Source organism: Culex pipiens, chromosome 2 (assembly GCF_016801865.2).
Source record: "Culex pipiens pallens isolate TS chromosome 2, TS_CPP_V2, whole genome shotgun sequence".
NCBI classification, from domain to species: Eukaryota; Metazoa; Arthropoda; class Insecta; order Diptera; family Culicidae; genus Culex; species Culex pipiens.
The window spans coordinates 79,979,227-79,995,263 of NC_068938.1; the positions used below are offsets into that span (position 1 = coordinate 79,979,227).

General features: G+C 43.2%; 1 protein-coding gene and 1 pseudogene across 3 annotated transcripts in view; both read left to right on the forward strand.

Moving 5' to 3' along the window:
• The first annotated feature begins 9,748 nt into the window (after positions 1-9,748).
• Positions 9,749-15,453, forward strand: LOC120418306 (uncharacterized; annotated as a pseudogene). Its single transcript, XR_008211940.1, has 6 exons — positions 9,749-9,812; positions 9,880-10,496; positions 10,565-10,989; positions 12,973-13,580; positions 13,618-13,869; positions 14,015-15,453. The product of XR_008211940.1 is annotated as an uncharacterized LOC120418306 (transcript).
• Positions 14,942-16,037, forward strand: part of LOC120418320 (protein bicaudal D) — a 63,536-nt gene continuing 62,440 nt past the window's right edge. Inside the window, exon 1 of one of the 2 annotated variants that reach the window (XM_039580649.2) lies at positions 14,942-15,755. In XM_039580649.2, the coding sequence (XP_039436583.1) occupies positions 15,546-15,755 (210 nt within the window). In that variant the 5' untranslated portion in view covers positions 14,942-15,545. The remainder of the gene's footprint in view (positions 15,756-16,037) is intronic. The other variant, XM_039580650.2, reaches the window with a different exon arrangement.

Below are 16,037 nucleotides of genomic sequence, written 5' to 3' on the forward strand. Positions count from 1 at the left end.
AAATATAATTTAACCTAAAAATGATGAACTCCTCGTCACAGTGTCCTGATGCAAACAATGATCGAGTTCGAGCTGTCACAGCCCTGCGAAGTATGTTGGCTGACATATCGGGCGGTCAGTCAAAAAAACCAGCTAGAAGTCGCCTGACAAAAAAATTTTGATAGAAAGAGATAGGAAACCTGATGCAAACAACCCTCCAGCTGTAATGTAAACATACTTTGAATGTGTTGGTAATTTTCTGACTAGAAAGCCTTATAACAAGGAATTTCAAAATTCGATTTTGTAAACATTCAAAAATGCTACATAAAAAATAAATATAAAAAAAATAATCATGGAGCGAGATAAGAAACCGCCAACAAAGACATCATTGAATGAAGGAGAGTAGATCGCTGGCCGGGACTCTCGGAAGAGGATGTTCAGCTGGACGCAAAGCCGTCAAGTAGGCGGAGATATAAAACCGACCAACAAACTTCTGCACAGGCTTAACTTAATGGGAAGCATGAACTTTGGGATCTCCATAAACACTTGCACTTTGAATTTTTCATAAATATTTAGAAAGGGCCGTTTTCTGAAAAGTTTGTATGGAGAATTAGTGTTGTTTCTCCTACATACATATTGCATGCTGTGGCACCCTAATGGGCTTGGCCCAAGCATAGCCACACCGGTTCGCTGGCATGACCGTCACCTTTATCCGCTTTTTCACTTGCCCATTCTCGAACTCCCGTGGTTGACACTCGACTAACTTCCGTGTGGATGTGTGTGTACGACAACACATGCTAATTTTAAATTGTATGCAACATGGATGAACCGCTCTAATTCTCGATGCAAACTTTGGAGAAGAACAATTCGGCCCTGTCTAAACATTTTTGAAACATCCAAATTGATTTAAAAAAGTCTTGCTTTGACCACTTTTTCTTGCTGATAAGCCAACATAAGGTACCCGATAGAATTGGGTCCTAAAATGAAGCTTAGATTGCTGATATTATTGTTTACAGCGATAAAGCTTATTTTTCTGAGTACAATGACCCTTTGTACGACCACGAAGAGTTTAAAATGGATTTTTAAATCAATTTTGAAAAATTATCTTCGCGTTCCTTCTTGACAGAAAAGCTCCTACTTGACAGCTCGTTCCAAGGGGACCATGGTTGATCCATCGAAAAAATGTTGTCCTGTCAAAAAAAAGGTGCAGGTGGTTATGTTCTACATGACCAATATGACAAAGAACTTTGTACAAAACTCTAAAAATCATGCTATTTTTATTTATATTTTTTAATTCTTTGCCTATTTATTTAATCCTGAATAATTAATTCTAATTAAATTTATTCAATCAATGGCACCTGTAGAACCTTCCCTCAGGGCCATGGCCACTCCGGGTGTGGCCAATCCTGTCAAAATGGCAATTTTAATCACCAGTATCAAAAACCATGAATTTTGATACCCATATTGCCCCAAGTCGTATGGTTCAATAAATGTCCCCCGGTAGAACCTTCCCTCAGGGCCATAGCCACTCCAGGTGTGGCCAATCCTGTCAAAATGGCCATTTTCATCACCAGTATCAAAAACCATGAATTTTGATACCCATATTGCCCCAAGTCAAATGGTTCAATAAATGTCCCCCGGTAGAACCTTCCCTCAGGGCCATGGCCACTCCGGGTGTGGCCAATCCTGTCAAAATATATTGCCCCAAGTCGTATGGTTCGATAAATGTACCCCCGGTAGAACCTTCCCTCAGGGCCATGGCCACTCCGGGTGTGGCCAATCCTGTCAAAATGGCCATTTTCATCACCAGTATCAAAAACCATGAATTTTGATACCCATATTGCCCCAAGTCAAATGGTTCAATAAATGTCCCCCGGTAGAACCTTCCCTCAGGGCCATGGCCACTCCGGGTGTGGCCAATCCTGTCAAAATATATTGCCCCAAGTCGTATGGTTCGATAAATGTACCCCCGGTAGAACCTTCCCTCAGGGCCATGGCCACTCCGGGTGTGGCCAATCCTGTCAAAATATATTGCCCCAAGTCGTATGGTTCGATAAATGTACCCCCGGTAGAACCTTCCCTCAGGGCCATGGCCACTCCGGGTGTGGCCAATCCTGTCAAAATGGCCATTTTCATCACCAGTATCAAAAACCATGAATTTTGATACCCATATTGCCCCAAGTCAAATGGTTCAATAAATGTCCCCCGGTAGAACCTTCCCTCAGGGCCATGGCCACTCCGGGTGTGGCCAATCCTGTCAAAATATATTGCCCCAAGTCGTATGGTTCGATAAATGTACCCCCGGTAGAACCTTCCCTCAGGGCCATGGCCACTCCGGGTGTGGCCAATCCTGTCAAAATATATTGCCCCAAGTCGTATGGTTCGATAAATGTCCCCCCGGTAGAACCTTCCCTCAGGGCCATGGCCACTCCGGGTGTGGCTAATCCTGTCAAAATGGCCATTTTCATCACCAGTATCAAAAACCATGAATTTTGATACCCATATTGCCCCAAGTCAAATGGTTCAATAAATGTCCCCCGGTAGAACCTTCCCTCAGGGCCATGGCCACTCCGGGTGTGGCCAATCCTGTCAAAATATATTGCCCCAAGTCGTATGGTTCGATAAATGTACCCCCGGTAGAACCTTCCCTCAGGGCCATGGCCACTCCGGGTGTGGCCAATCCTGTCAAAATGGCCATTTTCATCACCAGTATCAAAAACCATGAATTTTGATACCCATATTGCCCCAAGTCAAATGGTTCAATAAATGTCCCCCGGTAGAACCTTCCCTCAGGGCCATGGCCACTCCGGGTGTGGCCAATCCTGTCAAAATATATTGCCCCAAGTCGTATGGTTCGATAAATGTACCCCCGGTAGAACCTTCCCTCAGGGCCATGGCCACTCCGGGTGTGGCCAATCCTGTCAAAATGGCCATTTTCATCACCAGTATCAAAAACCATGAATTTTGATACCCATATTGCCCCAAGTCAAATGGTTCAATAAATGTCCCCCGGTAGAACCTTCCCTCAGGGCCATGGCCACTCCGGGTGTGGCCAATCCTGTCAAAATATATTGCCCCAAGTCGTATGGTTCGATAAATGTACCCCCGGTAGAACCTTCCCTCAGGGCCATGGCCACTCCGGGTGTGGCCAATCCTGTCAAAATGGCAATTTTAATCAGCAGTATCAAAAACCATGAATTTTGATACCCATATTGCCCCAAGTCGTATGGTTCGATAAATGTCCCCCCGGTAAAACCTTCCCTCAGGGCCATGGCCACTCCGGGTGTGGCCAATCCTATCAAAATGGCCATTTTCATCACCAGTATCAAAAACCATGAATTTTGACACCCATTTGGTCCCAACCCCATTGCCTTGAATCATTCTGGTTTCCGAGTGACCGTTCCAACAATGTTCTTTAGAACAGAATTCCTCCTAAGGTGGTGCACAACCTGTGTCTTTCAATGTGTGTATGTGTGTGTGAGCAATAAAATTACCACCGTCGATCCGTCTCTGACGGATTTTCGGTCAAAACTAACTGTTCAGAGGCTATCTGTTAGCTTATATAGTCCGCATGAAATGTGGCAACAATGGTGCAACATTCTCGCGTGACAGTTCCAAGAAAGCAGGAGACGAGGCAAAATTTGTACCATGTTGCCACATTTCATGCGGACTATATAAGCTAACAGATAGCCTCTGAACAGTTAGTTTTGACCGAAAATCCGTCAGAGACGGATCGACGGTGGTAATTTTATTGCTCACACACACATACACACATTGAAAGACACAGGTTGTGCACCACCTTGGGAGGAATTCTGTTCTAAAGAACATTGTTGGAACGGTCACTCGGAAACCAGAATGCTTCAAGGCAATGGGGTTGGGACCAAACTGGTAGGATATTGGCCACACCCGGAGTGGCCATGGCCCTGAGGGAAGGTTCTACCGGGGGGACGTTTATCGAACCATACGACTTGGGGCAATATGGGTATCAAAATTCATGGTTTTTGATACTGGTAATGAAAATGGCCATTTTGACAGGATTGGCCACACCCGGAGTGGCCATTGCACAGTGTTCGGAATGGCAAAATTAAGTGGAATAAATTGATAACTCTTTTATTTGACGTCCTAGCCAAATGGTGTCTTCGGAAGAGTTGTTGTACTTGATAAGGGCTATCTTTTGAAGTTATTGACATACAGGGTGACGACCTTCCAGGGTGTTAACCATAATTAACTTTGTTGGATGACGTTGTAGGGCTTTGGTGTCTTGGGCAAAGTTGTAGAGGAGAAAATTTCATGAAGGTTGGTCGAAGGCGCCAAATTTGTAGCTCATAATCTACTCGAGATATACGCCAGTTTTGCAAAAATGGTCCAAAAAGCACTTTTTTGTGATAACTTAAAATGTTAGCGTTTTAGCGGCCTACTATGTTCTTATGACATGAGTTGTTTATGACATAAAATTACATATCTTTGCCGAAAACAGCAAAATGTTTTGAGCCTTTATTGAGGAGTTATAACCATTTTTAAGTGATTTTGAGCCTATTTTCAAGTTGCAATGTTTTCAAAATGGCGCATTTTGGCGCAAAACCGAACAATGCACCTGAAAGTACACACTTTCTACTACATTTCCTGAAAATATCTCCGTGTATATATTTTTAGATATCTCAATTTGAATTTGCCGATTTTTAATCAATTTATTTATAAATGTTATTCGAAATCATAATGAATACATGGTGAAAATCGGTAAATTGAAGGGTAAATTGATCGAATTTTATGGAAATTACATTGTCTATGAAAAAATACGACAACCTTTCCAGAGTGACCACATATAAAAGGAAATACTTAATTTTAAATACGAACAATTATTTAAAATTTTCACTTACATTATTTTTGGGAAAAACATGTATTTATTCATAATTTTAAAATGTGTATCATCATTTTAAGCATGAACAATGTTTTACTGCGGGCGTCAATAATTAGAGTTCACGTGCGGTGATACGACCGCAAGATAATGGTCGCATGACAGCCGCAAGACAACCGCAGAACAAATTGTTGGCTTTTGTCAAAGGTTGCCTTGAGTTTTGAGCTGACTTTTTGGAAAATATTCAAAACAAACCAAGTTGACAGCCAAATCAACCAGAATTTCAGTTCAACTTGCTGATTTTTACACTGCGGTAATAAGGCGGCAATAATCTCCTGTCACTCACAGCGAAGGAGAAACGTGATTTTATCTCGCAATAAGCAATATTAAAATCGATCAATTTACCCTTTCAATTTACCGATTATTACCACGTTTCAATAAGATTCCGCTTAAAAATTATAAATAAATTGATTAAATACCGTCAAATTCAAATTGAGATACAGTGGACTCTCTCGTTGTCGATATTGAAGGGACCGTCGAGAGCAGGAGTTATGAAATTATAGAACAAAAAATCAAAGCAATCTATTTGAAGGGACTGAAAAATTTATTGACAGCTGGAGTAATATTGATATCGAGAAGATCGACAACGAGAGAGTCCACTGTATCTCTTAATCGACACCGATAGACACGGAGATATTTTCAGAAAATGTAGTTGAAAGTGTGTACTTTCATGTGCATTGTTCGGTTTTGCGCCAAAATTCGCCATTTCGAAAACATTGCAACTTAAAAATATGCTCAAAATCACTTACAAATGGTTATAACTCCTCAATAAAGGCTCACAACATTTTGCTGTCTTGGGCAAAGATGTGTAATTTTATTTCATAAACAACTCTTCAGTACATAGTAGGCCGCTAAAATGCTAACATTTTAAGTTATCACAAAAAAAGTGCTTTTTTTACCATTTTTGCAAAAATGACGTAGTAGATTAAGAGCTACAAATTTGGCGCCTTTGACAAACTTTCATGAAACTTTAAAAGATAGCCCTTATCAAGTACAACAACTCTTCCGAAGACACCATTTGGCTAGGAGGTCAAATAAAGGAGTAATCAATTTATTCAAATGCCCTGAGGGAAGCTTTTACCGGGGGGATATTTATCGAACCATATAAATTGGGGCAATATGGGTATCAAAATTCATGGTTTTTGATACTGTTAATGAAAATGGACATTTTGGCAGGATTGGCCTCAACCGAAGTGGCCATGGCCCTGGGGAAGGTTCTACCGGGGACATTTATCGAACCATACGACTTGGGACGGTACCAAAAACCATGAATTTTGATACCCATATTGTCCCAAGTCGTATGGTTCGATAAATGTCCCCCCCGGTAGAACCTTCCCTCAGGGCCATGACCACTCCGGGTGTGGCAAATCCTGTCAAAATGGCCATTTTCATTACCAGTATCAAAAACCATGAATTTTGATACCCATATTGTCTCAAGTCGTATGGTTCGATAAATGTCCCCCCGGTAGAACCTTCCCTCAGGGCCATGGCCACTCCGGGTGTGGCCAATCCTGTCAAAATTGCCATTTTAATCACCAGTATCAAAAATCATGAATTTTGATACCCATATTGCCCCAAGTCGTATGGTTCAACAAATGTCCCCCCGGTAGAACCTTCCCTCAGGGCCATGGCCACTCCGGGTGTGGCCAATCCTTTCAAAATGGCCATTTTCATCACCAGTATCAAAAACCATGAATTTTGATACCCATATTGCCCCAAGTCGTATGGTTCGATTATTGTCCCCCCGGTAGAACCTTCCCTCAGGGCCATGGCCACTCCGAGTGTGGCCAATCCTGTCAAAATTGCCATTTTAATCACCAGTATCAAAAATCATGAATTTTGATACCCATATTGCCCCAAGTCGTATGGTTCGACAAATGTCCCCCCGGTAGAACCTTCCCTCAGGGCCATGGCCACTCCGGGTGTGGCCAATCCTTTCAAAATGGCCGTTTTCATCACCAGTATCAAAAACCATGAATTTTGATACCCATATTGCCCCAAGTCGTATGGTTCGATAAATGTCTCCCCGGTAGAACCTTCCCTCAGGGCCATGGCCATTCCGGGTGTGGCCAATCCTGTCAAAATGGCCATTTTCATCACCAGTATCAAAAACCATGAATTTTGATACCCATATTGCCCCAAGTCGTATGGTTCGATAAACGTCCCCCCGGTAGAACCTTCCCTCAGGGCCATGGCCACTCCGGGTGTGGCCAATCTTTTCAAAATGGCCATTTTCATCACCAGTATCAAAAACCATGAATTTTGATACCCATATTGCCCCAAGTCGTATGGTTCAATAAATGTCCCCCGGTAGAACCTTCCCTCAGGGCCATGGCCACTCCGGGTGTGGCCAATCCTATCAAAATGGCCATTTTCATCACCAGTATCAAAAACCATGAATTTTGACACCCATATTGCCCCAAGTCGTATGGTTCGATAAATGTACCCCCGGTAGAACCTTCCCTCAGGGCCATGGCCACTCCGGGTGTGGCCAATCCTGTCAAAATGGCCATTTTCATCACCAGTATCAAAAACCATGAATTTTGATACCCATATTGCCCCAAGTCGTATGGTTCGACAAATGTCCCCCCGGTAGAACCTTCCCTCAGGGCCATGGCCACTCCGGGTGTGGCCAATCCTGTCAAAATAACCATTTTCATCACCAGTATCAAAAACCATGAATTTTGATACCCATATTGCCCCAAGTCGTATGGTTCGACAAATGTCCCCCCTGTAGAACCTTCCCTCAGGGCCATGGCCACTCCGGGTGTGGCCAATCCTGTCAAAATGGCCATTTTCATCACCAGTATCAAAAACCATGAATTTTGACACCCATATTGCCCCAAGTCGTATGGTTCGATAAATGTACCCCCGGTAGAACCTTCCCTCAGGGCCATGGCCACTCCGGGTGTGGCCAATCCTGTCAAAATGGCCATTTTCATCACCAGTATCAAAAACCATGAATTTTGATACCCATATTGCCCCAAGTCGTATGGTTCAATAAATGTCCCCCGGTAGAACCTTCCCTCAGGGCCATGGCCACTCCGGGTGTGGCCAATCCTATCAAAATGGCCATTTTCATCACCAGTATCAAAAACCATGAATTTTGACACCCATATTGCCCCAAGTCGTATGGTTCGATAAATGTCCCCCCGGTAGAACCTTCCCTCAGGGCCATGGCCACTCCGGGTGTGGCCAATCCTTTCAAAATGGCCATTTTCATCACCAGTATCAAAAACCATGAATTTTGATACCCATATTGCCCCAAATCGTATGGTTCAATAAATGTACCCCCGGTAGAACCTTCCCTCAGGGCCATGGCCACTCCGGGTGTGGCCAATCCTGTCAAAATGGCCATTTTCATCACCAGTATCAAAAACCATGAATTTTGATACCCATATTGCCCCAAGTCGTATGGTTCGATAAACGTCCCCCCGGTAGAACCTTCCCTCAGGGCCATGGCCACTCCGGGTGTGGCCAATATCCTACCAGTTTGGTCCCAACCCCATTGCCTTGAAGCATTCTGGTTTCCGAGTGACCGTTCCAACAATGTTCTTTAGAACAGAATTCCTCCCAAGGTGGTGCACAACCTGTGTCTTTCAATGTGTGTATGTGTGTGTGAGCAATAAAATTACCACCGTCGATCCGTCTCTGACGGATTTTCGGTCAAAACTAACTGTTCAGAGGCTATCTGTTAGCTTATATAGTCCGCATGAAATGTGGCAACATGGTACAAATTTTGCCTCGTCTCCTGCTTTCTTGGAACTGTCACGCGAGAATGTTGCACCATTGTTGCCACACTTCATTCGTTGCTGACCCCTTCCGCAGTACCAAGCATGCAACATTTTCGTAACGCGCGACATTTTTCGTTTTTCTGGATTGACACCTCACCAGAATAGAGCCCTTAGGACAAAGTTCTTTGTCAAAAAAAATTTGCATTAAAATGAAAAAAGTGATCAGAAATGGTTTTTAATCGTGTTTTATACCGTTGTACATAAAAATTTACATAGGGCTTTAGTACCCAATTACATGCTGTTCCCTTAACATTTTTTAACATTTCAAAAAATGTTACGTATTGCTTGACCGCTCCCACTACTCCGTCAAATGACATCCGTCATCTTTGACATATCTTTCCATCAACTGACACCATCTCCAGCGCTGTCTCGCTCTCCCGCATCAACTGACACTTCTCTTTGCGCAAGTTTGCAACCAGCTCCCGGTTCGAAACTCGCACGTCGCGAAGAAAAACTTTCACACAACCATCATCATTTTCCCACTCGCTCTAGCTCGCGGTCGCCTCTCCATCGGAATTTTTCGCTTTCGCTCGGCGCGGGGGTGGTGACGGTCCCCAATCAAACCGTTTTCCGCATGACGGGTTCATTCCGCTTCGAATTCCGCTTCGAAAATTGGTTCGAAATATTCTAAACAGATTGTCTGATTGGGTTCCGCTTGGATTCCGTTTGACCTGCTGGTGTATGGTGGAACCTCGATGACATTTCGCCGATTTTCGCCGAAGCGGTTTTGTTGTTGATTTTTGACAAAAGTGTGCGAACCAAACGTCAAAGTGTTGAGAAAAAAGAAAGCCCGAAACATGTTCAGTCCTGTTGCGTGTGTTTTTTTTGGAATGAACTGGGACTGGTGAGTAAAAATTATAGTTATTTTTATAGTTTTCGATAATTCATCAAACAATGAATTTATTTGGGTGTTCCGACGTTTTTCAAATAATAGTGCTCCGCTGGAAGACCTGGCCGACTTCCTGTACTCGCTGCTGGGTTACAAATGCACGAGAGTCGCTAAGTGCCCTTTCCACCTGTTCCGGCCTCAAGGATTCGTGTGACCGTTTTAGGTCACGGCATGCCTTGGTGGTTCATGTTCCGGAAAGCCTGCTGCAGGTTCCGATCATTCCGTACTGTCAACGGTAGCGCTCTGGTGACATAACCTCAACTAAACTGATTTCAGAATTTAATCTTCTTTTCCATTTCCAGGTTCAAGATTCCAGGTTCCAGGGTTCCAGTTTCAAGATGATTGTGAGAAGCCCCATTTGGGAAGTGAGGCGCTGGGTCCGGAAGTTGGACGCTGGTTGGCGGAAGACGGAACTGATAAGGACTTCCAGTGGGCGTTAAGCTCACGAGCGGCCGGAACCAGCTGGTCTTAGTGATGACTGTGTCACCACTGGACCAGAGCAAGTTGAAGGCACCCCAAAGCGCCACAAATCGAGGAACGCCGTACACGAGCTCACCTGAGGAGATGCCAACGAGGCTGGTTGCTTCGACGAAGGCAGACGGAACGAAACCATCAGCGCACGTGGTTCGACCGGCGAGGGTACGCCAAGTGCACAAACAAGGAATGCAGGGCGGCAGATCTGGCAGAGTACCTTGAAACGGAGGACTTAAACGGAGCGCTCATCAATTCAATATTCCTTGGAAAGAACATCCTAGACGAGTCGGCTCGTGATCTGGACCGGATGCTAAGTGGTGTAGGTGAGTTGCCTTGGAGCTGGCAGACTCCCGCCGCAGTTCCGCGGCTTCTCAAAAAGCCGATACCGCCAAAAGGCCATTAGGCTCGATTCGACGGCGATTGGAATCTGTTAACAGAAAGGTAAGTTATGGTAGAGGATTTGGCAACATTGATTTTTAACTCCGGTTTCCGTTTTAGGTTGAGCCCGTGGAGAAACGCATCGCATGCTGCTGATGTAAACGACCGAGGTGCAAAAAATCGTCGAGGATAACCGGTACATCGGTTGTGCCACGTCGGGACTAAAGGACGATTCAGTGATCCTACCGGGTCGAGTGTCAGAACCACCAAATCCTGTACAAACAGTCCAGCCTGTCCATTCAGTTTGACGACAACGAAAACCCTGGATCGGTCATGTGCCGTTCCTTTGTGGTGGCCATTCTTTCTGCCGACGTTGAGAATCGGGAACCGCAGCTTTGGCACGTGGATCCGTACGAACGACGTCAAGACCATCAGGTCGAGCAGCGAGGGAACCATCCCAAAAGAGCGCCAAGAAGCAGAAACCGGAATCACTCGTACATGCTGAGTCGGAACCGTCGGTTAACCAAGACGGCTGGTTGTGCCGTACATGGTCTGGATCGGCGAGTGACGTCTTCTGACATGTACCTGAACGAGACGCAGTAGATCAACAAGGCATGCGAGATCGCCGAAAGCGGCGCTGACAATCCGATGCGTTGCCATCGGTCAGCAGGCATCGAGACGGCGTGGACAGGGTAAATAAGACAGGGGCCGGAATCAGCACTACTAAATTTAGTTATTTTTCAGTTTCTTACATTTTTAAGTTATTAAATTCTAGAATTTGTAAAATTTAAAATTCTTCTCTTCCTTTTTTTCTCTTAACCTTCTAATTTTTAACTTCTTAAAGCCTAAAATTTTAAATATCATGAAATTTTGAGCTTTTTGAGTTCTGAATTTTCAAAAATTCTTCAATTTTTATATTTATATTTTCTAAAATTTATGAATTTTTCATTTGTGAAATTCTAAAATTTTTAAATTTATGGCTTCTAAAATTCTAAATTTCTTAAATTGTAGATTTTTTAGTTTAAAAAATTTGAAATTTTTAAATCCCTTGCTTTTTATTTTCTTAAATTCAATATTAATTTTTAAAATCCGAAATAAAAAAAAATCTAATTTTTTTTATTCTTGAATTCCTAAAAAAACTGAAATTAAAAAAAAAAACATTAGGCTTATGAAATTCTTGATTTCTTTTTTTAATTCTTGAATTCCTAAAAAAATCTAAAAGTTTCGAATTCATTATTTCTAAAATTCTTAACCACTGAACTTTTTTTTATTCTAAAATGTTAAATTCTTAACTATTTAAATCCAAAAATTCTTAGTTCTAAATAAAAAAAACATAACTTCTCAACTTTATAATTTCTTAAATTTTTAAACTCTTATCAACTTAAATTGTAAAATGCTTGGCTTCCTTACTCCTATTTTTTTTAATTCTGATATTTAAAAAAATTAAGGTTCCTAATTTGTTTACCTTTTTTTAATCTCAATTTCGAAATTATTAAATTATAAATTGTATTGTTCTAAATTTCTTGAATTCTTCAATTCAAACTCTCTAGCTTATTAAATTGTTGAACAAAAGCTCTTAAATTCTAGAATTTTAAAATTCTTGGCTTCTTTACTCCTGAACTCTGAAATTTTAAAAAATCTATAATTTATAATTCTTATATTTTTAAATTCTTTGATTTTTGAGTTCTTCAATTCTTTAACTCTAAACTTCATCATTTCATTCATTCATCATGAATTTTTAAAATAAAAAATAATCAAAATAAACTTTTTCAGCTTCTGTTTTTTTCTGTATTTTAAATTTTTTCTAATTCTCCAATTCTTACCATGGTTTAACACCTAAATTAAGTTTTTTGAAATTTTATCATTTTTAAATTGCGATTTTTTTTAGAATTCATGATTTCTGAAATTCTTAACTTCATAAATATTTAACTTCTGAAATTCTTTACTGCTTCATTTTAATTTCTAAAAACCTCAAATTATTTAAAAAAAAAACATTACTTCTAAACATCAACATTTCAATTTTTTTTTAATTCTTCGCTTCTTAAATTTAATTTGTTTTAGTTCCATACTTCTGCAGTTTCTAACTTCTTAAGTTTTAATAATCCTAACTTTTTTTATATATATTATTGTAATAGATGACTAGATTCTATTTTTAGATCCTCAGATTTTTTTATTACCTGCTTTTAAAAAGGGGTTTGAAATATGGATAATTACACTTTTCTAATAATTTATTTTATTTTTATTTTTTCTTGTTCTGCGTTGCGACGAGTTCATCGGCATGGAGTACATTTATTTCTTTCACGTACCCGAAGCAACCAGGTCCCTGAACATTCTTGGACGAAAAAAGATCCAGTTCGAACAGGTAAGAATTAAATTATTTAAAAGATTTTACTATAATCTAAATATATTCTTCTCATTCAGGGCTTGTATGTGAATGAACCGACTAGGCAGGTAGAGCAGGAGCCGGTAAAGGATATCTACGTGATAAAGAGTTTGCTGTCAAATCGAACGATAAAAGGCCACGACCTTTGCACCTTCGCCAGAACCTAATTCTGTTGAAGGTACGGGTGCAATATCAGAGGCGGCTGCTCGGCACGCTGATGACGAACTCTGTCCCGAAAGCCACCGAGAACATAAGAATCACGTTTACCAGCCCACGATATTCACCTCTACCAGACCTACCGGGGTCGTAGCGTTACCGGCCAGTACAGTAATTGCAAACCGGATCTCGATGCAGCCACCGCAGCTGGACTTCAACGTTCCGGTGCCGGCCTCGATGGTGGAACTCTCTTCCGGTCAGCTGATACTCTTGAGTCTTGACTAACGCCATTCAACTGAACGCTGCCTGGCCCAGAGCGGAAGTCGGCATGTTAGACAAGTCGCTGATTGTCGATTCCGCGCCGTTGCTGTACGTGGAAAAGCTCTAGACGAGAGACGAGTAGAAGAACGACTCGCAAGTGCACCATTTGATCGTTTTCCGACGCGACAAGAAGCCGGTCAAGAGCGCGTCAACACGCTTTGCAGCAGCAACAACAGCCTCCGTAGGAACCGACCGCGTCGCGTACGATTATCCCAGGCGGACAAACGCTTCTCGTGGGCCCCGTCTGGATCGTTCTTGCACCACTACAGTGGACAGCGGGAATCGTCCGCTGTGTACATGACTTCGTCATCGTCGTCCTCTTCCGCAGCAGCGGCCTAAGCGTGATAAGGAGTGGTGGCAGCATGTCGGGAGTAGTAGCCGCCTTGCCTCACGCTCACGCCAAGAACAGGTCGCGGTAGGCAGTAATCTCAAATCAACCGAGTTCACCGTTGACGCTGGTGAAGCACCGCTCGAGGTAAAATTCAACGAAATCTTCGTCAACACGCTGCTGCAGCACAATATGACCAAGAACGAGAATGGTCACTCCACGACATCTACCGACAACCCTGTGTCCGTCGAGGTCAATTACGGTTGAGGTCCCATCCCGGGCTGTGTGAACGTCTCAACGCCACTGGATCCGGGAATGCAGTCAGCGTTGATGCCAGGTACCTTTCCATCTGAATTTACTTTCTAAAACGATTTTAAAAAACCTAAACATTTTCTAGAGACGCTGCCAACGGTGCTTTTTCTACTTCATTACGTCATTATGAATGGCCCAACCGACCGGTGCTATCCTGTCGGTCATCTTCGATCCACGCTGTAACGAGGTTCCGACCAAGCAGATGCCCAGTGACAACAGTGACATCTTCCGGATCATTTACACTCCGTTTGGAGCTTTTCGTCACACGATCAACCTGCTATACGACAGTGTCCACGTGCCGGGATCGCCATTCTTCTTGAACGTCAAATCCGGATGTGATCCGTCGCGTTGTCGTAACTTCGGGCCAGAGCTGGGCAAGGCCTGGACTAACAACCTGCTACCTTCTGAGGAGCACATTCCTGGATCACCGTTCGGGATCGTCGTCACCGGACAAGGGCAAGGTTCACGGTCCCGGAATCTAACGAAGTCTATGAAGAAGTTCCGATCGATATAGGGGAAACGGAGTGCACTGAATCGCTATATATTATAGGGCAATATGTTAACTGTTAATCTTTATAAAAAATATTAAAAACAAAGGGGAGCCTGGGTTGGGAAGCGTTTGATTTCATGATAAATTATAATAAAAACAAATAAAATTAGCTGTGAATGAAAAAAAAAGGTTTAAATATTAATTTTGGTTGAAGTTTGGTTCAACCAGAACAAAAAAAAGAAAACATAAAGAAAAAAGAAGAAGAAGAAGCAGCTGTCAAAAGTAACCCTTCCATTCCGTTTCGATTCCGTTTGAATTCCGCTTGAACCGATTTGCGGCGAAAACTCAAACGGAACCGGTTGTTGCGTTTGAAACGGAATGCGGTTTAGAATCTAAAACGAACACTGTTTAGAATTCGAATCGAACTTTTTTCGCTCAAGCGGAATTCTAAACGGAATTCAAACGGAACGCGCTGAGTGGGTCAGTGAAAAACTTTTTCCAGCCAGGCCAGCCAAAATCGCCGTCAGTCAGTCGTCAGCGGCCATCAACTTCAGCGGCAGCAGCAGCAAGAAAAGATTTTCCACACGGCTCAACACGATTTTCTTGACGATTTTTTTCATGATGTGTTGTCACCTGCTGCTGCTGTGTTGGTAGAAGAGAGACGGACTGAGTGAGTGAGGGGTGTGCGTGCGAGTGAGTGTGCGTATGTGTGTGCTTACCTGACAGAAGAAGGGGGAGCAAGAGAGGAAAAAGAAGAGTTTTGGTGTGTCAGTTCGTGGAGTGAAAACTGCTCTGCCAGGCCAGCAGCCAGAAGAAAGCAAAATTGTGACACGACACGGCTGGAAATGTGGAAATTGGGCTGGTTTTCCACCTGACACGGTAGCAACGAAAACGCACGGAATTCGTCCAGGTTCGAGCCGTCGTCGGTCCGGCCAGGTGTAACGCGCCCGAGAAGTGGGGAAAAAAGTGGCCACAAAAAAAAACGCGATATTTTTTTGTGTTGGTAATGTTTTAAGTTAGGCAAAAAAAAAGAAAAGAGTTCCGCAAAGAGCCTCCCCCCGAAGAAAAAGGCCCCACTCGCCATCGCAATCCGCGTTCCGGAAGTCTGCCCGCGCCCCCGTTAAAGATGGCCGCGACGACAGCCGCCGAGCTGCAGCAGCTCCAGGTTGAGATCGAGCGGCTGAACCGGGAGCTGGACCAGGCCAGCAGTGAAAACATCCAGTCGGCCAAGTACGGCCTTGGGCTGCTGGAGGAGAAGCAGGGCCTGCAGTCCAAGTGCGAGGAGCTGGAAGCGCTGTACGAGAATGCACGGCACGAGCTGGAAATCACGCAAGAGGTAAGTGAAGAGGGGACAGAATCGGCTAGCCAGTCAGTCAGCGACGGGGTCATCGATTACTATACGGTGACGGAATGTGAATGTGCGGGAATCAAAGAGGGTGATGATGATGATGGTTCGCGGTCAGGGATGCCAGATTTCAGCGGGGAAAACGTAAATAATGTTCCAGTTTTGTGAAAAACAATGTTCAACTTTCACTGAATCCGTAAATGCAGGCCCTGATACTTTTAACATTCCAACGCCCAAGGCTCCAAAAAAGTTGGAACGGTAACTTCAACTCAA